The 21,801-nt window shown below is 50.0% G+C and overlaps 1 protein-coding gene across 15 annotated transcripts in view; it reads left to right on the forward strand.

The window, feature by feature from the left end:
- The window catches only part of EPS15L1 (epidermal growth factor receptor pathway substrate 15 like 1), a 119,788-nt gene extending 106,470 nt beyond the window's left edge, over positions 1–13,318 (forward strand). For 7 of the 15 annotated variants that reach the window (XR_747795.2, XM_010361486.2, XM_010361487.2 and 4 more), the window contains 2 exons: positions 6,298–6,503; positions 12,714–13,317. Coding sequence is in view for 13 of the 15 variants with exons in the window: in XM_010361486.2 (XP_010359788.1) it covers positions 6,298–6,503; positions 12,714–12,860 (353 nt within the window). In the remaining 2 variants the exon portion in view is untranslated. Of the gene's footprint in view, positions 1–6,297; positions 6,700–12,713 lie in introns of those variants that run through there. The other 8 variants (XM_030935898.1, XM_030935900.1, XM_010361491.2 and 5 more) reach the window with 5 other exon arrangements.
- The last annotated feature ends 8,483 nt before the right edge of the window (positions 13,319–21,801 follow it).

Below are 21,801 nucleotides of genomic sequence, written 5' to 3' on the forward strand. Positions count from 1 at the left end.
GTGTTGTGTGAGTGTCCATATTGTGCAGGATGAATGTGTGTTGTGTGAGTGTCCATATTGTGCAGGGTGAATGACTGTTGTGTGGCCATTTCCTGTTGTGTAGGATCAATGATGCTTGTGTGTATGTGTCCCCTGTTGTGTAGGATCAGTGATGCTTGTGGGTGTGTGTCCCCGGTTGTGTAGGATCAATGATGGTTGTGTGTATGTGTCCACTGTTGTGTAGGATCAGTGATGCTTGTGGGTGTGTGTCCCGTTGTGTAGGATCAGTGATGTTTGTGGGTGTGTGTCCCGTTGTGTAGGATCAGTGATGCTTGTGGGTGTGTGTCCCCGGTTGTGTAGGATCAATGATGGTTGTGGGTGTGTGTCCACTGTTGTGTAGGATCAGTGATGCTTGTGTGTGTGTCCTGTTGTGTAGGATGAGTGACAGTTGTGTGATGGTTCTGTGTTGTATAGGATAATAGCGAAGGTGGGCAGCTGCCCTGACCACAAACCCTTGTTTTGTATTTTTTTGTTTTCTTTTGTTTTGTATTTATCTCTCATCTACAGAACTGCATTTTCCAAGTACAGCACTGTATAAATAGAACCTAGCCAGTGTCAAACTGTATAAATAGAACCTAGCCAGGATCAAACACACACACTCTCTCCCTCTCACGTTTATTTCTAATATTTTTATTAATCAGATTGATTAAGACCCTACCTCACACGAGCCTTTTATTCTCCTCCTAAGCAAAAAGTTTAAACCAAGAGAATTTCCTTTCCAAGATTTTTATAGCATTCACCATTTTTAGGGTTTGCAATTGTATATTTCTATTCAATTTTTTTTAATTGTTTGTTTTTTGTGTTTTTTTTTTCCTTCTTTTTTTTTTTTTGGTACCCAGCTCTTGAGAATGCTTTTAAGCGGAGGGCTTCCTGCAAAGCAAGATAGAAAAGTCAGAACCCTGAAAAACTTTGCTGACCAAGAACACTAGTGCAGCAGAGCCAGCCCATCACAGCCCCGATCCCGGGTGCTAGGGACGTGCGCAACCTCGAGAAGAAGCTTGAGAAATAGCAGAAATAGGAGAATTAAAGAAATTTCTATCAGGGTGGAGCCGGCCACCAAGTTTTTTTTTTTTTTTTTTTTTTTTTTTTTTTTTTTTTTTTTAACAGCACACACTGTGGTAAACCATTTGGTTCATATTGTTTTTGCTAAAGTCAGTCCTGTGTGTGGTTTCGGTACACCGCTTGGGTAACTGTTGAAACTGCTGTGGTTTGAAAATAAGTTCTATTTTGCCTTTTCTTCAATTTTGTATCCCTTGCCCCCTGTTAATGAAGTCTCCCTGCGGTAGGCAGTCAGCACACCCATGAGGGTCTTTAATTTCATTTGTCTTTATTCACTGCCGTCTGCTGCGGGCCCCGGTAGTTCCCGCCGCAAATATCTAGGAATGATGGCATCAAACCGGGTGCCAGGATGATGCCTGATACCCGGTTTAATGCCATCATTCCCAGATGTTTCTATACCAACTTTGCTGGGTTTTGTTTTTAGGATTTCCGTCCCCTTTTCTGAAATGCACATCAGTAAAGCTGTCTCCTTACTCATGTTTTCTGGAGCCATGAAAAAGTATAAAACCCTGCCGTGGGTGCGCGTTGCAGCTTTTGCTTTAGGGACTGGAGGCACATTAAAGTTACTTTGTCACGTTTGAGATAAGCTACACCTCAGAAAATCGGAAAAAACGATTAAGGAGTTAGCAGAAGTGGTTACATAAAAGCAGGAACTAGACCTAGAAGGTTTGAAAAATACAGCTGCTAAAAATAAATCGCTGAGCAAAAGTGGGAAGTTTTGGGCTGAGAGCCGTGGCCCTGCAGTGATGCTGGGGGCTTTAATTGCACAAAGCCTCCGGTCATCAGCAAGGTTGAGAGCTGGACCGGGCACTCGGCCGACCTCACACATGTCAGGTCCAAAATCGCCTCTTTGCCAAAGCACAAACACTGACAACTGAGAAAAAAACGGTTGTTGTTGTTTTTTTTTCCTTCTGAAAACAAGAGGCCAGCAGTTGATATGCCCTGGTTTCATATTACCGTAGTCATGATTTCTAAATAACAACGGTTTCGGCAACAGAGCAAAACCAGGCACAGGCAGTTCTTGGTGTGAACGAAGCTTTTCATCTCCGATCATCTCTTTGCGCATCAGAAACCTCAGCTTGAAATGGTAGCAGGCAGAATTCTTAACCACTCCTCCCAAAAACCAATCTCTTTTTTAAACCCCCCAAACCAAGGGAGGAAGATCTTCATTGAAAAGAAGAAGAAAAGCAACTCAAAAATGACTGATTTATGTGAACCTTCGGTACCGTGGCGGTTGTTCTTGGGGGCCTGACTGGGGCGTCCTCCCTTTACACCCCTCTCCAGATACTTGCGGATCTGCCTCAGATCATCTTTCCCTGCAGGAACGGCTTCGAGAAATCAAGCAGTGTCCATCCTGGACTTGCTGCCCGTCCCAGGGGGCTACACCGTGTCCTGGGACTTTGAGCTTCTCCCCTGGAAACACTTCCTGTTTCCTCTGCTAGAATCTTGCGATTTGATCCATATCACGTAGGTATTCGAGGAAAAATAAATAGCCAAGCAGGCACAGTAACATCACTGTTTCCTGCAAACCAGGAAGGCCAGATGCCTTTATTCCCTTCTTGCTTCCCAGGGTGTTGCTCCAAAGGGCCCTAGGTCCCTGGAGACCTGTGGAATCTGTAACAGGTGGCACCTGGTTCACCAGGACCTCCTGAAGCCCACTGTGGCGAGCCCTGGGCTGGAGGGCACCAGGGACATGGGGCAGTATTGGCTGGCATTTGTATGGGTATGCTGGGCCCACTATTCACAGAGCTGACCCTCGGCCATGCCAGAGGCCAGTGCCACGGGAAGCAGACAGAGTGGTGAGGGACCCTGGCGTGGGGGGGCTTTCCCGTGGAGGGAGAGGCTGGGCAGAGGCAGGCAGGGGCTCCAGGGACTGGCTGAGGTCACTGTCTCTCCCTGCTGCAAACCCACAGGTTGGGGTGCAGGACACTGTCACATTGTCCCCCAGGGCGCCCCTGCCCGTGGCTTTGGTGGCTCCCTGCTCACACTTGCTCTATCTCAGCCTAAACAGTGGACATGGATTGTCCCGCAGTTCTAGAGGCTCAAAGTCCAAGATCAAGGCGCCAGTGCAGTTGGTTTCTTCTGAGGCTTCTCCTTGGCCTGGCGCATAGTCACGCGGCTATTTCTGTGCATAGATCTGTGTCCTAAACTCTTTCAGTGAGGACAGTCATTGACCCTGTGACTTCATTTTAACTCAGTTACCCCTTTAAATATGCTATCTTCAAGTATGGTCATATTCTAAGGCACAGGGGTTAGGACTTGAACATACGAACAGTTGTTGCGGGGGACACAGCCCTTTGCTTGGATTAAGAAACAGGCTGACAGCAGCCAATGCCAGGCTGAAGGGGGTGGCCACCATGCCCCCACCGTCGTCCAGGGCCACTCCTAGCCCCAGGGCTGGGCTGCAGAACTGAACACAGGCCTGATGGGGAAGGGGCTGCCATTTCTTCCCTGAGAAGGCCCCCACCTGTGATGGCATTCCAGTTGGGAGTGCCTTCCAGGCAGAGGGACAAGGCATAGCCAGGAAAGAAGCCCTGGGTTTGGGGGTTTCTGGGGAAGGAGGTGCCACCTGGACAAAACTGGGGTGTCATCCCCAAGTGGGGGAAGCCCTCAAGCAGTCTGGGCAGGGTGCTGGGGCCTACCTGTGTTAAGAGCCCACTTTGCTGGGTGGGTTTGGCTCACAGGGAAGGGAGCCGAGCTGGTGGGTAGCCAATAGGGAGACGAGGCTTCTAGGGACGGGAGGGTGGAAGTGAGGGGCCCTCGCCCACCCTCCATCCTGCTCAGGAGTCCCCTCTGCTCCAGTGGACAGCGTGGGGTTCACAGGAGCCTGGGCAGGCCTCACTTGACCGCCTCCAGCCAGAGCTGCCTGCCCGTCCCTTGGGCCTTAGGAGAGGGAAGGGGGCAAGTCCTGGAGACCCTGCAGCGAGGCCTTGGCTTCCCATTGGCTCGTGCCTGGGACCAGGAGTGGCCCTGCATGGGAGGCGGTCTTGAGGTGGGGGTGTGAGGCAGTTCCTCAAGGCCAGTGGAACCAGCCCGGGGGCTGCGGGCTGGGCCAGATCACCCTGCTCTCTGCAGACCTGGGGAGGTCAGGGGTAGGAGGAGGCTGCAGTAGAGCTGAAGGTGGGAGGGACATCTGGGGATAGAGAAAGAGAGACACATGGGGACTGCCCTGAGAGGGCAGGCGCTGTCGGAGGCAGAGGGGCCACATTCCTGTCCTGCCCGCGTGGGCTGGGCGCTACCCCTCTAGGGAAGGGTCTCCAGCATGGCTTGCCCACAAGTTTTGGCAAAGATAGTCCGTGTGGGCCCCTTCCAGATCCCAGGGCCCCCTTTGCTAACTGGGCCTTGGGACTGACAGTGAATTGATTTGAGGCCACAGGAGGAGACTGATACCAGGCCTCACCCTCCCTCCTTTCTCATCCATGTGAGTCCTAATAGAGCCCAGGACAGCTCTCCCTCCAACCCTGAGGAAGGGCCTCTTAGATGGAATCACACAGACGGGGAAAGTCTGGAAGGATCTCCCACAGCCGGTGGCCAGAGGTCAGCCAAGGATGTGACGGTGACCCTGGTGGAACCCTGTGGGACAGGCGGAGGCAGGCAGGCCGCAAGGGTGGGCTGTCGGGGAGTTTGTCTCCAAGTCAAAAATGAGGCCTGGGATGGCTGATCTGCTGCAGGAACAGAGGGAACGGCTTTAGATCTGGGCATGGAGAGGGACCGAAGATGGCCTGTGTGAGCTCATTCTACCAGATGAGGAAGGCAGGCGTCCCAGGCTCAGGTGGTGCGCGGGGCAGGTGTGGCTGGGAGCCAAGGTGCTCTTTGGAGGTGCAGCCAGAGATCCAAGGTCAACTTTCTTTAGAAAGAAAGTTCCTGGTTTCTTTCTAAACATTAGCCTTGAAACTTCCAGAGTTAACACACTGGAATTGTGTTACATGTTATTGAGCCTCCAGTCTGGGGTGCTGCATGGACCACATTGAATGCCCAGGGACCCCATTGGGCAGATAGAGGGGTGTCACACAGGAGCATGGAGTCAGTCCGGCTGGCCTGCAAACTGCAGATGCTAGAAGGCCTGGCAGGTGGGAACTCCCGTCACCAAACAGATCTCAACAGGCCTCTGCTTCTTGGTGGAATGTTCTGGTACATTGGCAGTATGCATTGGGAAAAGCCACCTGTCTTCAGGCCATGTCCCTCACACAGAATCATTTTCCTCCACTTCTGAACCCTTCTTTCCCACCTCCCTGTCAAGATATGCCTTGCCGGGACTGGGCATCCTGGAGTTCCCTGCTTGTCAGAAGCCCAGAAAGGCCCAGACAAACCCTGCCCCTTGGAGCCACCAACACCAGAGGGACAGAAGTGGGAGCTAAAAAAGAACTTAAGGCCAAGCGCAGTGGCTCACGCCTGTAATCCCAGCACTTTGGAAGGCTGAGGCGGGCAGATGACTTGAGGCCAGGAGTTTGAGGTTAGCCTGGGCAACATGGCAAAATCCCATCTCTACTAAAAATACAAAAATTAGCCACGCATGGTGGCTCATGCCTGTAGGAGGCTGAGGTGGGAGGATCGCTTGAGCCCTGGAGGCCAAGGCTGCAATGAGCCGTGATTGCACCACTGCATTTCAGCCCAGGTGACAGAGTGAGACTCTGTCTCAAAAAAGAAAAAAAAAAGAACTTAAACCACGGCGTGGCAGAGCTGTGTGCAGACCCTCATAACTAACACACCTAATAACCATACCACCTTGTGAAACTAATCCCTCTTCGTTTGTAAGTAACTCTCCCCCACCCCGCCTTTTTTTTTTTTTTTTTTTTTTTTTTTTTTACTGTTAGATGCTTGCAGTGTATTTTTCTGCTCAGCCATGATTTTTTAAATTAGTGTGTTAGTAAATGTGTTGCCATGCTAACTTGAATCTGTTTGAAACGTACCTGCATGCAAACTATTCAAGGACAACTCAGGTTTTAGCTGCTCTGTGTGTGTTGTGTATGGGAGTCATCTGAAGTGTTTTCCCTGTGTTGTTCACCACCCGTTAAGCCCCTGGGATAAAGCTGATTAAAACTGGGATTCCCCAGGCTACCCCCATCCCGCCTGTTAGCCAAATTCCAAGCTCTTTCCAGAGAAGCGCCCCAGGCTTGTGCCCACCGGCATTCTGCTCTGTCCGGGTGAGTAACTCATATTTCTTTCTTTCTCCTTTTTTTTTTCTCCTAAACTTTCCAGGTAAAAGTACACCTGTAAGCCAGCTTGGTTCTGCAGACTTTCCCGAGGCCCCCGATCCATTCCAGCCACTCGGGGCTGACAGCGGCGACCCGTTCCAAAGTAAAAAGGGGTTTGGGGACCCGTTTAGTGGAAAAGACCCATTTGTCCCCTCCTCTGCAGCTAAACCTTCTAAGGCCTCTGCCTCGGGCTTTGCAGACTTCACCTCTGTAAGTTGAGTCCTCCGCCGCCGGGCCACACCCTCTCCTTCCGCTTGCAGCTTCCCTGGGATTTTTGTCTCTTTTTAAAGGCAAACCTCCCAGCTTCTTTAGCCTCTTGGTACCTCACACTCTCTGTCCCTCGCGTTATTTATTCTACACTGCCACTTCTGTAAGAAAAACAGTTTCTCAATAAAAAAAAAAGAGCTGCGGTTTTGATGCGCTATCGTAAGGGCATGTTTTCTTCCAGCAGGGAGGCGGGACGCATCTGTCCTTCATGGTAGATTCCTTGTATTATTTCTGTCGCACCGAGGCTGTTGTGTTCACTGGTTTTTGGAAGCCAAGATGTCAAACACTTCCGAAGTATGAAAAAAAGACTGCAAAAGTGACATTAGGGTTCTGCTGTCCCCAAAAAGCCCTTTGTGCACAAGTTCTCATAGTCCCGCCCCATGCATTTTGTGCCACAAGTACAAATTGAGGGACTTCAGGCAGATCACACCAGGGAAGAGCAATTTGAAGTTTTTTTTGTTGTTTTTTGTTTTTTAAAAGCTTTTAAATGTCAGTTACCAGCCCCAATGAAAAAAGAAATCCAGTCTAGAACAGCCACTCTGAAAACCAAAACAAAAAGAGCTCAAAAAAGCTGTTGAGCAAAGTTTAGTGCCTTTTCAGAAGCAAATCCCGGGATTTTGAAAGCCTGGCTTTGTTTTTCTCTGTGTGAAAAATACTCCAGATTGTAACATGCCGTCGCTTCAAGGAGTTTTTAGTAGCTTCCTTGATACATGAAAATCTTGTTCTCTGAAAGCTTCAGGTGTTGTCTGCCCAGAATTGGTTTTATTGTGTGTGACGCACTCGCTTTCTTCCTTTGAGCTTGTTAGTTCCTTCATCATTAGGTGTGAGACATGTTATTTATAGATGCTCCGACTCCTGGGATGGCTCTTTGAACACAGGCCCTGCCATGTCAATGCACAGAAAGCACCTGATTTGTTTCTGAGCCACCTTGATGATCTCCACCGTGCACAGCTATCCTATGGCTTATTTATCAATTATTTATTTTAGCGACAGGGTCTCGTTATGTTGCCCAGGCTGGACTGCATTGGCACGATCAGAGCTTACTTGTAACCCCGAATTCCTGGGCTCAAGCAATCCTCCTGTCTTGGCCTCCTGAGTAGCTGGGACGACAGGCGTGCAACACCACGCAAGGCTGATTTTTTATTTTTTTGGTAGAGATCGGGTCTTGCTGTGTTGCCTGGGCTGGTCTGGACCTCCTGGCCTCAAGCTGTCCTCCCACCTTGAAGTACTGGGGTTACACATGACTGGCCCGTGTGGCTTATTTAGGTCTCCCAAGACCCTGACCTGTTTCTGGCTCTTGGTGACCTATAAATATTTTACAACTGTAGTGAGTTTGATTTTGTTGACCCTAGATGCGCCCTGAGGGTCTATACAAAATGGTGACATTGTTAATAAAAGCCAGAAACAAAACCTGCTTTATCTAGAGTTTCTTGAATAGCCCTTCATTTATTTTGTGGTGGAAAAATATTAAATGCTGATTTAAAGAAAACAGAACTCTTCACACATGACTCAGGTACTCTGTCTTGGGTAGGGAAGAGTTAGGTAAGTGGGGTGAACGGCAGCTTGAAGAAATGACTGTTTTCTTTCTGAAATTCATAGTTCTATTTCCTGTGACCCCAACACCCAAAGGGCTCGTTTTTTCGAAAACATTAAAAAAAAAAAGAAAAAAACCACCCAAGATTTCAAGGTATCGTTTGGTTTAGCATTTCTGGTAGTTCCAGAACAATTGTTAACTGTAGTTTTAAAACAGCGCCAGCCAGTTTGTCACCCTCCTCTCCTGGTGGGAGAGCAAATTCCACCCAGGCCTGGGTGCAGCCCTGCTGTTTTCTGGGGTTTTTTTTTCACCTAGTTTTTTGGTTTTTACATTTTCAGAGATGGGTCTCACTCTGTTGCCCAGGCTGGAGTGCAGTAGTGCAATCACAACCTCACCACAGCCTTGACCTCCTGGGCTCTAGCAGTCGTCCCGCCTGAGCCTCCCATGTAGCTGGGACCTCAGGCACACACCACCACATCTGGCTAATTTTAAAATGTTCTGGTGGGGACAAGGTCTCGCTTTACTACCCAGACTGGTCTTTGAACTCTGGGCTCAAACGATCCTCCTGCCTTGGCCTCCCAAAGTGTTGGGATTACAGGCATGAGCCCCTGCACTGGGCCTGTTTTCTGCTTAAAATCACTTTTCCCACTGCAGACACCCCAGTTTTTTCCAGAGGAAATGATCAGATAGTGTACTTCAGCCACTCTGAAGGGATGGGGTGAGTGAAGACAGGATCCTTCATTGTTTTTGCTTGTCCCCTTGGGTCATATCATTGTCCAAAATCATCCATAACCAGCCCCGTCTGGGGACTCGAGGCGTCTCTCCATGTTCACGGCATTCGGGGGCTCAGCCGATCAGCCGGGGGGTTCTGGGTCCGCTGGATCTTGAGTATTTGTGCTAACTTAGAAGAGGGCACAGCTGCTTCCTCTGGTTTGGATGATTCCACTTCCCTGAGCAAATGCCAAGAGGGCTGTCTGCCCGGCAGATTGGCAGCGTGACTCTTTCGGATGTTCTGAGACTGCTGTTCAGGGCACGTTTTCACCTGTGCAGGAGCAGCCCAGTCCATGATGGCAGTCAGGGGGCCCAGGTCACCCCCACCTCACTTGTGGAGGTGGTGCCCCGGCTGTGCCTCTCCAGAACCCTCTAATTTACAAGCCCCAAATTTCCATCAGTGGGTTATTGGTGCGTGTGGCTGTTCCCGGGAACCCTCTTCCCTCTCTGGTATTTCTTTAAAAGCAGGCCTTTCTGTCTCAGGCAAATGTGTGTATTAGGAAGTGGCATTTCTAGGTTAGCAGAATGGTTCTTTTGGAAGTTCGAATTAAGAGCAGTGCAAATATCAGATAAGCTAGGCCATGCTTTGAATTACTGAAGGAGTTGGATGCGATCTCAATGTCAGAGTAAGTGAATGAATAGGAAGTGGCTAGGCGTGTCCTGCACATGGTGGGGTGGAAGTGCCATCAGACGCCTTGGAGTGCCAGTGTCCGTTCCTAGTGAGGACAGGTGCCGGGCGCCTCCCCGGGCTGTCCCATCGCCCAGCGTGCTGAGCTGTCTGAACTGCGGATTTCTAAGAGGCTGCCGAAATGAACCACTTATTTGCTTCTGAAAATGAACCGCATCCTGAGTGGGCAGACCTTGGCGAGGGCGGTGTGTCCGGCCCCTGCGGTGTCTTGGTTCCATGGTAGTGCCAGAGGGAAGCAGAAATCAGAGCCGGTGTGAATCCCAGCCACTGTTGATTTTGCATCAGCCACACCCACAGGCATCCAGATTCTGGCCCATGTGACCCACCCAGATCTGAGAACTAGAAGGTAACCCCGTCCAGGGCTAAGACAGCAGACGCAGAGGGAGCCGCGGAGTCCCCTTTCCGGAGAGCTCTCGCAGACCTCACAGCTCAGCGTGCCTCCTAAGTGCATGCTTGCATGTCTCCGTAGTGGATTCGTGAGCTGGCCTTGAACCAGTCAACTCTGAAGGCACCGGGAACTTTCCTACTGAAAGTTTCATTTGGAAACACAGATCCCTCAAGCAGAAGGCACTTCTGTGACACTCTGCGACACGGGGATTCAGCGGGGCCAAAGAAGAACAGGGGCCTGTGGTTCAGACCCAGCAGGCCGGTTCACTTGGCCGTTCCAGCCTTTGATTTGGATCCGGGCGAATATTACCATCAGCTCTCACCCACTCTGTCCTCAAGGCTGGTGGAGGGTGAGGTCCCCGTCAGCCGCGCTGTCTCCCTCCCACTGTTGTCAGCAGCACCATGGAATAATTTCCACCTGCACTTGTTTTTTTCCTTGTTTTTCTCCCCATGAGGTGTTGGAAAATTCCCCAAAGTGAGCTTATCTGTGCCCATGGCGGTGACACAATGGCAGGAAGGGAGTCCGACCTGGAGACTCATCAGACCCCCAAGTGTTTAGCTGGGCAGTGCCTCTTTAAGAAGTCAAGACTCAGCCCTTCCTCCGAGAGATGTCTTTTCTTGATACTGACACTCCGCCTGTCCCCCGTCTGGGTCCTGAGGCCAGCTAGAGGGAGGCCTCCAGGCCTCCGCGTCCTCCTCACTGCCACATCTGCCTCCCAACCAGGGTTCTTGCATCCACCCGCTCCTGCACCTGGCCCAGTCCCCCCAGCCCTGCCATCTGGCCCTCGTCTCTCCTGACCCCCGCTTATGCCACCATCAAGCCATGAAATATCCAGACGCTGCCAATCTGATCACCCAACTCACTCGCCCACGGAGCCTCCACAGGGAAATCCCAGCTCCTTTCTGGGGCCCATGAGCCCCTCCTCAGTCTGGCTTATCCCACCCCATGCTTTGTCCTGGCAACCCCAAGGTCGGGCATTGAGCCTCACACCCCGAACCTTGTGGGGACGCATCCTCCCTGTCAGTTTCAGCCGGTATCCCACCCTCCGCTGGCCTGGGGGAAAAAAGTGTAGAGTGTGAGCCACCCCTTCCCTGGCCTCAGCGTCCCCAGCTGTCAGAGGGATGACATGACAGCGGGCCCACCCCCAGGTTGTCACACAGACATAGTGTTGCGTGTGGTGGAGAGGCCGTGAGTGTTCCTGTGTGCTTCCTTCCCCATCCTCCCCAGGGAGTCTGCGGGGCCCTCCTTGAGAGCCTGGGTCCTGGATTGTACTGGGATTGTTTGTATATTTCTGCTCCCAAGGGCGCCTGGGGAAGAGCCACCGCGTGTGTTATCTTTGGTGTTACTCCAGCATTTAGCAGAGAGCTGGTCAGAGGCAGTGCATCGCAGAGAGATGTTAATCAGGGAATCCTCTTAGTCCCTAAGCGGTAGCAGCTTTCCTGAGGGGGCCGATGATGCCAGTGACTTCTTGGATGTCTGGGACATGGGGACCCACCCTGGGGGAGGAGCTTGTGGGACGTGACTTTTCTTTTTGTAACTAAAGTACTTTGAGTTGTTTGAAATCACCTAGCTCAGCATCAAGATACTTTTCTCCCTTTTTTAAGTTCTTATTTTAACGGAACATTTTAGAAAAACACCCCACAGATAAAAACTTGACTAAATGGCAGTGTAAATGCCACAGCTTTTGTCAGTGTTCTAGGAGAAATCGACCCTCAGAGCCGGGCGCGGTGGCTCACGCCTGTAATCCCAGCACTTTGGGAGGCTGAGGCGGGTGGATCACAAGGTCAGGAGTTCAACACCAGCCTGACCAACATGGTGAAACCCTGTCTCTACTAAAAATACAAAAATTGGCCAGCTGCGGTGGCTCAAGCCTGTAAACCCAGCACTTTGGGAGGCCGAGGCGGGCAGATCACGAGGTCAGGAGCTCGAGACCATCCTGGCTAACATGGTGAAACCCTGTCTCTACTAAAAATACAAAAAAATTAGCTGGGCGTGGTGGCGCATGCCTGTAGTCCCAGCTACTTGGGAGGCTGAGGCAGGAGAATGGCGGGAACCTGGGAGGTGGAGCTTGCAGTGAGCTGAGATTGCTCCATTGCACTCCAGCCTGGGTAACAGAGCGAGACTCTGTCCCAAAACAAAACAAAACAAAAATTAGCCGGGCATGGTAGCGCACCCCTGTAATCCCAGCTACTCAGGAGGCTGAGGCAGGAGAATCCCTTGAACCCGGGAGGCGGAGGTTGCAGTGAGCCGATACCGTGCCACTGCAGTCCAGCCTAGCAACACAGCGAGACTCCGACTCAAAAAAAAAAAAAGGGAAAAGAAAAGGACCCTTAGAGGGTCTCAGCGCTCTCTGGAGTGTGGCCGGAGGTAGAAATACCACGTTCTCAGAGTGCAGAATTGTCTGCACCGCGGGGCTTTAGAGCCATGCACACTCAAACTTCCCCATCTTTGCACCTCTTGGCCACCAGCATCAAGGGCCCATCCTCACTTCTCTGCGTGGGGCAGGGTGGCTGGTTTTTCTGAGGCCCAGATGTCACGGTTATGGTCACACTCAATCATGCATCCTGTCGTCTCTGCCTTCCAGATGGGGGTCCTGAGCCAGGCTTGCATACCCACTGGGCCCAGCCAAGACACGCTTTTCCCCTGCACATCGGACCCTCCTCCGGGCGGTGGGCAGGACCCTGTCCCCCTCCCACGCATTCCCTGCCTCCCTCCAGCCTGCAGGTCCCAGCCCCTGGGCCACATCACCCACTCTCCGTTTTTCCTTTGCAGTTTGGCAATGAGGAGCAGCAGCTGGCGTGGGCCAAGCGGGAGAGCGAGAAGGCGGAACAGGAGAGGCTGGCGCGGCTGCGGCGGCAGGAGCAGGAGGACCTGGAACTGGCCATCGCGCTCAGCAAGGCTGACATGCCTGCCGCCTAGGCGAGGGCCATGTGCAGGCGGGACAGGGCACGGGCAGGTTCCAGAGAGGGGGCAGTGCAGATGTCTATATATATACACACACACCGTCGCCACCGTACTCCAAGGACCGGGACTCGGGGGCTCGTTCAGGGTGAGCAAACTGGCTGCAAGACCTGGAAAGGTCACATCTCCTGGGGAAACCCTTATGGAGGCCTTGGCTACCACTTCTACAGGTCCGTCTCTCCACTGTGCCATCCCCCCGGGGCTGACCGCCTCCCGCTCTTGCTCTGGGAATGAACACAGGGCCAGTCAGTCAAGGAGAGGAAGCACCCAGGGCCTCCCCGCCTCCTCCCTACTCATAGCTGCAGACATCCCCGCCTGCCCTCCCACGCATCAGTCAGACACTCCCCCAGTGGTGTATGCATTCGTTGTATAAAATGAAGTTTGAATGATTAATATAAAATATTTTAATACAAAACGAGAAGCTTCTTTAATCTCTGTAAACATTGTTTTCCCTGCATGGGTATCAGGAAGCAGATCAACCTTGCAAAAATAGGTGGAGCATTGCCCTTTAAATCTTAAGTTTTTACTTTTTTTGTGTGTAATTTTTTTTTTTTTTTAATTTAAAGAGATGGGATCTTGCCATGTTGCCCAGACTGGTCTCAAACTCCTTGACTTAAACAGTTCTCCTGTCTCAGCCTCCCAAAGTGCTGGGATTACAGCCGTGAGCCACCAAGCCCTGCCCATTTTTGTGTTTTAACCAACTTTATTTTTAGGACAGTTTTAAATTTGCAGAAAATCACAAAGAAGATACAAAGAGTTCCCATAAGCCCCTTAGACAGTTTACCCTTAAAATTTTTTTTGAGACGGGGTCTGAGCTCTGTTACCCAGGATGAAGTGCAGTGGTGTGATCTCAGCTCACTGCAACCTCTGCCCCGCCTTCACCACCGAGGCTCAAGTGATCCTCCCACTTCAGCCTCCCAAAGGGCTGGGATTACAGACATGTGCCACTGTGCCTGGCCAGTTTTAAATTTGCAGAAAGATCGCAAAGAGAATACGAAGGGTTCCCATAAGCCCCTTGGAGAATTTACCTTATTTTTAACATCTTACATTATGCATTACTTATATCCCGATTAATGAACCAATATGAATTCATTATTATTAACTAGAGTTCACACTTTATTCAGAATTGCTCTGTTTTTTGGCCAGGTGAGGTGGCTCATGCCTGTAATCCCAGCACTTTGGGAGGCTGAGGTTGGGGGATCACCTGAAGTCAGGAGTTCAGCCTGGTCAACATGGTGAAACTGTCTCTACTTAAAAAACAAAAATTAGCTGGGCGTGGTGGTGCACACCTGTAATTCCAGCTACTCGAGAGGCTGAGGCAGGAGAATCACTTGAACTCAGGAGGTGGAGTTGCAGTGAGCCAATATCGCGCCATTGCACTCCAGCCTGGGCGACAAGAAAGACGCTGTCTAAAAAAAAAAAAAAAAAAATTGCAGATTGAGCACGGTGGCTCGTACCTGTAATCCTAGCACTTTGGGAGGCCGAGGTGGGTGAATCATTTGAGGTCAGGAGTTCAAGACCAGCCTGGCCAACATGGTGAAACCCTGTCTCTACTAAAAATACACAAAAAATTAGCTGTGTGGTAGTGGAGCATGCTTGTAAACACAGCTACTCGGGAGACTGACACAGGAGTCTCCCTGGGAGAACCTGGGAGGTGGAGGTTGTGGTGAGCCAAGATCACACCCTGCACTCCAGTCTGGGCGAAAGAGTAAGACCCTGTCAAAAAAAAAAAAAATCTGTTTTTCCCCTTAATGTCCTTTTTCTGTCCTGGGCTCCCCTGTGACATTCAGCCCTTACATCTCCTTAGAATTCCCTGGACTGGGTGAAACCCCGTCTCTACTAAAAATACAAAAATTAGCTGAGCGCGGTGGCAGGTGCCTGTAATCCCAGCTACTCGGGAGGCTGAGGCAGGAGAATCACTTGAACCTGGGGGGCCGAGGTTGCAGTGAGTCAAGATCACGCCACTGCACTCCAGCCTGGGAGACAGAGTGAGACTCTTGTCTCAAGAAGAAGAAAAAAGAATTCTCTAGGCTGTGTGAGTTTCTCAAACGTTGTGTTTTTGATGCTCTTGACAGTTACAAGGAGAACTGGTCAGGTGCTTTGTAGAATGTCCCTCCATTGGGATTTGTCTGATGTTTTTCCCATGACTAGGCGGGGAGCTAGACTTGGGGGAGGAAGACCACAGAGATGAAGTGCCTTGACATCAAATCACATCAAAGATCCATGTCATCAACATGACTTACATGGCTGGTGTTGACCTTGATCCACTGTACATAGATTTATTTTTATTTATTATTTTATTTAATTTTATTTTGGGACAGAGTTTCGCTCTTGTCAGCCAAGCTGGAGTGCAATGGTGCGATCTCAGCTCGCTGCAGCCTCCGCCTCCCAAGTTCAAGCAATTCTTCTGCCTCAGCCTCCCGAGTAGCTGGGATTACAGGCGTTAGGCAACACACCTGGCTAATTTTTTTGTATTTTTAGTAGAGATGGGGTTTTGCCACGTTGGCCAGGCTGGTCTCAAACTCCTGGCCTCAGGTAGATTTATTTTTAAAAAGCAGTTTTTCAACCTCAGATATTTTGTTACATAGACTCATCTCAGGGCAGTAATTCATGAGATTGAAAATATAGGGCCGGGCGTGGTGGTTCACACCTGTAATCCCAGCACTTTGGGAAGCCTAGGCGGGTGGATCATGAGGTCAGGAGATCGAGACCATTCTGGCCTTGTGAAACCTCGTCTCTACTAAAAATATAAAAATGAACTGGACATGGTGGTGGGCGCCTGTAATCCCAGCTACTCAGGAGGCTGAGGCAGGAGAGTGGCTTGAACCTGGGAGGCGGATGTTGCAGTGAGCTGACATCGCGCCACTGCACGCCAGCCTGGTGACAGAGCCAGACTCCGTCTCAAAAAAAGAAAACAAAACAAGCCAGGAGCAGTGACTCATGCCTGTAATCCCAGCACTTTGGGAGGCCGAGGTAGGAGGATAACTTGAGGCCAGGAGTTCAAGACCAGCCTGGCCAACATGGTGAAATAAATAAAAATACAAAAAATACACCTCTACTAAAATACAAAAATACACCACCTCTACTAAAAATACAAAAAATTAGCCGGGCGTGGTGACAGGCACCTGTAATCCCATCTACTCAGGAGGCTAAGACAAGGAGGATCGCTTGAACCTGGGAGGCAGAGGTTGCAGTGAGACAAGATCGTGCTACTGCTCTCTAGCCTGGGCAACAGAGCAAGACTCTGTCTCCAAAAACAAAAAAAGAAAAAAGAAAATCCTCAGGAAAAGGAAGAGAAAAAATACCAGCCATCCTTTAAGTGGAAGTGGATCATCATAAAGGTCTTCCTCATCATCTTCCCATTGAGTAAGCCTAGGAGGAGGAGGAGGAAGGCTTGGTCTAAGGGTGGCAGAGGTGGAAGAAAATCCACATACAGGCAGGGCACAGTGACTTATGCCTGTAATTATAGCACTTTGGGAGGCTGAGGCAAGTGGATCACCTGAGGTCAGGAGTTCGAGACCAGCCTGGCCAACATGGTGAAACCCGTCTCACGTGAAAATACAAAAATTAGCTGGGCGTCATGGCAGATGCCTGTAATCCCAGCTACTCGGGAGGCTGAGGCAGGAGAATCACTTGAACCTGGGAGGCGGAGGTGGCAGTGAGCTGAGATCGCGCCACTGCACTCCAGCCTGGGCAACAAGAGTGAGACTCAGGCTCAAAACAAAGAAAATCCACATACGACTGAACCCACCTGGTTCAAACCTGTGTTGTTCAAGGGTCATCTGTAAACCATAAACTGAAGTTTATGGTGGATTTGGGCAAATGTAGAGATTCCAGACCTTTGGTAATCCTCCTTTTCCAGGTTACAGACCCTTGAGGGGTCCCTGCAGTCCCAGAGACGAGGGTGTTGGGAGGGGACGCTTCCTTGGTGTCCATGGAATGGACCTGCTTTGTGGATCGGGGGACCTGGTGGGGCCTCATGGGCTTTGTAACTTCTGAGATGCCCCTAGTCTTTGCAAAATGAGCAGCTTCCTGAAAGTGGTCATGGCCGGAGGCAATTCCCAAGACTTCCTTCCTCCTGCAGGAAAACCCAGAGTGAATCTGAAGGTCCCACGCCACGTGCGTCTGCCATGACAGATCCCTTTGGAGAAGGCGCTGAGTCACCTCTCTCCAGGGTAGTCACAGCTTTGGCACCATTTGAAGGAAGGTGAAGCTCACATTCTATATTTGGTTGGGGACTTCACAGTTTTCACAGCGATTCAACTTCCATTATCTTGTTGGAAACTCAAAGCAACAAGTAGATGAAGAGGGTGGATGTTAGCCCATTTTCCTGATGGGAAAACTGAGACTCATTCCCTGCAGTCATTTGCCCAGAGCTCCGAAGCCAGCCAGGGGCGGAGGCCCATCTTACTGACTTGAGAAAAGAACCGAGGGTTTCTTAGAAAACTTGAGGGTTTCTAGTTTCTTGTTTTCTTCTGCTTATTTGCATATTCACCGTACCCAGAAGAGGCAGGTGATGGCTCTTGATATCCTAGAAATGGAAAACCATGTATTGACTTAGGAGCTCTTACCCAGGGGATGGGACGTTTTTAGGGAAAGCAGTGAACCCCTGAATGCACATTTGCAAGTTTTTTGTTATTTTTTTTTTTTTTTTAATCGGAGTCTTGCTCTGTCTCTAGGCTGGAGTGCAGTGGCGCAATCTCAACTCACTGCACCCTCTACCTCCCGGGTTCGAGTGATTCTCCTGCCTCAGCCTCCCAAGTAGCTGGGACTACAGGCATGCACCATCATGCCTGGCTAATTTTTGTATTTTTATTAGAGATGGGGTTTCACCGTGTTGGCTAGGATGGTCTCGATCTCTTGACCTCGTGATTCACCCGCTTCAGCCTCCCAAAGTGCTGGGATTACAAGCATGAGCCACCACACCCAGCCCTGGTTTGTTTTTTATTGTATGTGGGTTTGCAGATTGTTCATAACTCTTTATCTTTTTTCCCCCCTTTTTTTAGAGATGGGGGTCTAGCTCTGTCACCCGGGCTGGAGTGCAGTGACGTAATCATAGCCCACTGCAGCCTTGGACTCCTGGGCTCAAGCAATCCTCCTGCCTCAGCGTCCTGAGTAGCTGACCACACCCGGCTAATTTTTTTATTTTTATAGAAATAGGGTTTCACTGTGTTGGCCAGGCTGATCTCCAACTCCTGGCCCCAGGTGACCCTCCCGCCTCGGCCTCCCAAAGTGCTGCTGGGATTACAGGGGTGAGCCACTGTGCCCAGCTGCCATGTGATTTTTAAAGAGGTCCTCAGACGCCTTAAAAAGTTAGAAGCCAGTCTCAAATCCTGTTTCCTTCCTTCCCTGCTACACACACACACTCCCCTGCTGTGTAAATAATCAACATCAAATCCACGAATCCATCCCCTCTCCCATTGGCGCTCTTGTCTCTTCCATGGCAAAGGACACTCACGCCCTTTCCTGAAGAATAGAGTATCCAATTGGAACAAAAGTATGATGAAAATTTCCGAACATAATAGTTGAAGACAAAAGGACAGTAAACACCCCCACCCAGCGTCAACTCTCATCCAGATTTTCCACCTTTGCTGCATGGCTCTCTCTTCCTTTGCTCTGGAGAAGCGCTTTAGAGCAAGTTGGAGTCAGGATGCCATTTCGCCAACATGCCCTGAAGCGCACGTCACTGAGACGTGTGGTGACTGACATGCTACGTATACTCCATGCTGAGGTCACGTCTGAGAAAATGAACAGTGACCCCTCCTTCTAGCCATCAGATCTTTCAGATAAGAAGCAACTTTTGATTGTTTTTTTCAAATGGTTTCTTTCTCTCTCTCTCTCTTTTTTTTTTTGAGATGGAGTCTTGCTTTGTCACCAGACTGGAGTGCAGTGGTGCGATCTCAGCTCACTGCAACCTCTGCCTCCCTGGCTCAAGCAATTCCCCTGCCTCAGCCTCCCAAGTAGCTGGGATTATAGGTGTGCCACGACACTTGGCTTATTTTTTGTATTTTAGTAGAGATGGGGTTTCACCATGTTAGCCAAGATGGTCTCAATCTCCCGACCTCATGATCCACCCACCCCCCCGGCCTCTCAAAGTGCTGGGATTAGAGGCGTGAGCCACCGCGCCTGGCTTTTTTTTTTTTGAGACAAGTTTGAGACAAGTTTTTTTTTTTTTTTTTTTTTTTTTTTTTTTTTTTTTTGATACAGTTCTTGTCACCCAGGCTGGAGTGCAGTGGCACAATCTCGGCTCACTGTAACCCTGTAACCTCTGCCTCCTGGGTTCAAGTGATTATCCTGCCTTGGCCTCCCAAGTAGCTGGGATTACAGGCATGAGCCACCACACCTAGCTAATTTTTGTATTTTTAGTAGAGATGGGGTTTCACTGTTAGCCAGGCTGGTCTCAAACTTCCAACCTCAGGTGATCTACCCACCTTGGCCTCCCAAAGTGCTGGGATTACAGGCGTGAGCCACTGCACCCGGCCCTTTTTCAAATAGTTGCAATCTAGGGTTGGTTGAATCAGCAGATACAGAAACCTCCAATACAGCAGGCAAGAGGCAACTTTTATTTTATTTTTATTTCTTTATTTTTAGAGAAAGGGCCTTACTCTCTGTCACCCAGGCTGAAGTGCAGTGGTGTGATCATAGCTCACTGCATCCTTGACCTCCTGGGCTCAAGTGATCCTCCCACCTCAGCCTCCCAAGTAGCTGGGACTAGAGGTGTGCATCACCATGCCTGGGTAATTTAAAAAAAAATTTTTTTTGGGGGGGGGGGTGGAGATGGGGTCTCGCTATGTTGCCCAGGCTGGTCTCAAACTCCTGGCCTAAAGCGATCCTCCAGCTTCGGCTTCCCAAAGTGCTGGGATGACAGGTGTGAGCCTATGCACCCATCTGAAAGAGGCAACTTTTTTTTTTCTTTTAGAGACAGAATTACGCTCTGTCACCCAGCCTGGAGTGCAGTGGTGTGATCTCAGCTCACTGCAGCCTTCACATCCCGGGTACAAGCGATTCTCCTGCTTTAGCCTCCAGAGCTGGATGCCAGGGTAATTTTTGTATTTTTTGGTAGAGATGGAGTTTTGCCATATTGTCCAGGCTGGTCTCGAACTCCTGACCTCAGATGATCCACCTGCCTCGGCCTCCCAAAGTGCTGGGATTACAGGTGTGAGCCGCTATGCTTGGTCACAAGAGGCAACTTTTGACTGCACCCCATTGTTTTGCCTCGCAGATTGTAAGGAGCCATGTCCCCTTTGTGGGCACCCTCTATCTTCGCCGCATCCAACAACCCAGTTTGGACTGGTGTTCAGCTGGAATTCAAGGGCCCACGTTGCCTGGTCCAAGCCGTGTTTCGAAAAAGAATGACGAATGATCTACAGCCTCCTCTGAGTAAATGAAATCACATCTTCAAAGCCCATTTTATGTAAAAGGACATTCTCATCCTGGAACAGTTGTGGAAGGCTATTTTTAAAATTGTCAGGAAGCGTCTGGGAAACAAAGAAACTACCTCTTGAAATAATGGAGTCAATATTTCTGCCCCTTATCAGATCAAGTTCCTTTGAAACATGCTGCTTTTTTTTTTTTTTTCCCAAAATTTTCCCCAAAGTTACTAGGACCTGTACAAATTGTATCATGAGCTGTTTGTGGAAAAATATAAGAGGAAATGGAAATATGATGGTTATCGCAAGCTTATTCCAAAGAGATGACGTGGATGTGGGCTTGCCTGGGTAGAGTAATGTTTACGTTGAGTGGTCTTTATTTTTATTAAATTATTATTATTATTTTGAGATGCAGTTTTGCTCTTGGTGACCAGGCCGGGGTGCAATGGCATGATCTCGGCTCCCTGCAACCTCCACCTCCCGGGTTCAAGCAATTCTCCTGCCTCAGCTCCCTGAGTAGCTAGAATTGTAGGCGCCCGCCACCACGCTGGGCTAATTTTTTTATTTTTAGTAAAGATAGGGTTTCACCATGTTGGCCAGGCTGATCTCAAACACCTAGCCTCAGGTGATCTGCCCACCTCGGCCTCACAAGTAGTGCTGGGATTGCAGGCATGAGCCACTGCACCCAGCCGAGTGGGTCTTTAAATATCACTCCTTGATTTGCTTTCTGGTTTTGTTTTGTTTTGGGGACAGAGTCTTGCTCTGTTGCCCAGGCTGGAGTGCAGTGGTATGGTCATAGCTCACTGCAGCCTCGACCTCCTGGGCTCAGGTCATCCTCCTACCTCAGCCTCCTGAGTAGCTGGAACCACAGGCATGTGCCACCATGCCCAACTACTTTTTAAAGATTGACCAGGCACAGTGGCTCATGCCTGTAATCCCAGCATTTTGGGAAGCTGAGGCGGGTGAATCATGTGAGGTCAGGAGTTCAAGACCAGCCTGACCCACATGGTGAAACCCCATTTCTACTAAAAATACAAAAAATTAGCTGGGCATGGTGGCGTGTGCCTGTAGTCCCAGCTACTTGGGAGGCTGAGGCAGGAGAATCGCTTGAATCGGGAGGCAAAGGTTGCAGTGAACCAAGATCACACCACTGCACTCCAGCCTGGGCAACAGGGTGAGACTCTGTCTCAAAAAAAAAAAAAAAAAAAAAAAAAAAAAAAAAAAAATTTATAGAGATGAGGTCTCTCTGTGTTGCCCAGGCTGGTCTGAACTCCTGGCCTCAAGCAATCCTCCCGCCTCAGCCTCCCAAAGTGCTGAGATTACAGGTGTGAGCCACTGTGCCCAGCCTGATTTCCTTTCTGACTGACGTGCAGGGTTGCTCTCTATTCAGGACCTCGGGCCTAACCTCTGTGCACCTCAGTTTTCTCATTTGGCCAAGGAGGTTGGACCAGACAACCAGTGAAGGCCTTTCTTTTTTCCTTTTTTTTTTTTTTTTTTGATACAGAGTCTCGTTCTGTCACCCAGGCTGG

Source organism: Rhinopithecus roxellana, chromosome 8 (genome assembly GCF_007565055.1).
Source record: "Rhinopithecus roxellana isolate Shanxi Qingling chromosome 8, ASM756505v1, whole genome shotgun sequence".
NCBI lineage: Eukaryota > Metazoa > Chordata > Mammalia > Primates > Cercopithecidae > Rhinopithecus > Rhinopithecus roxellana.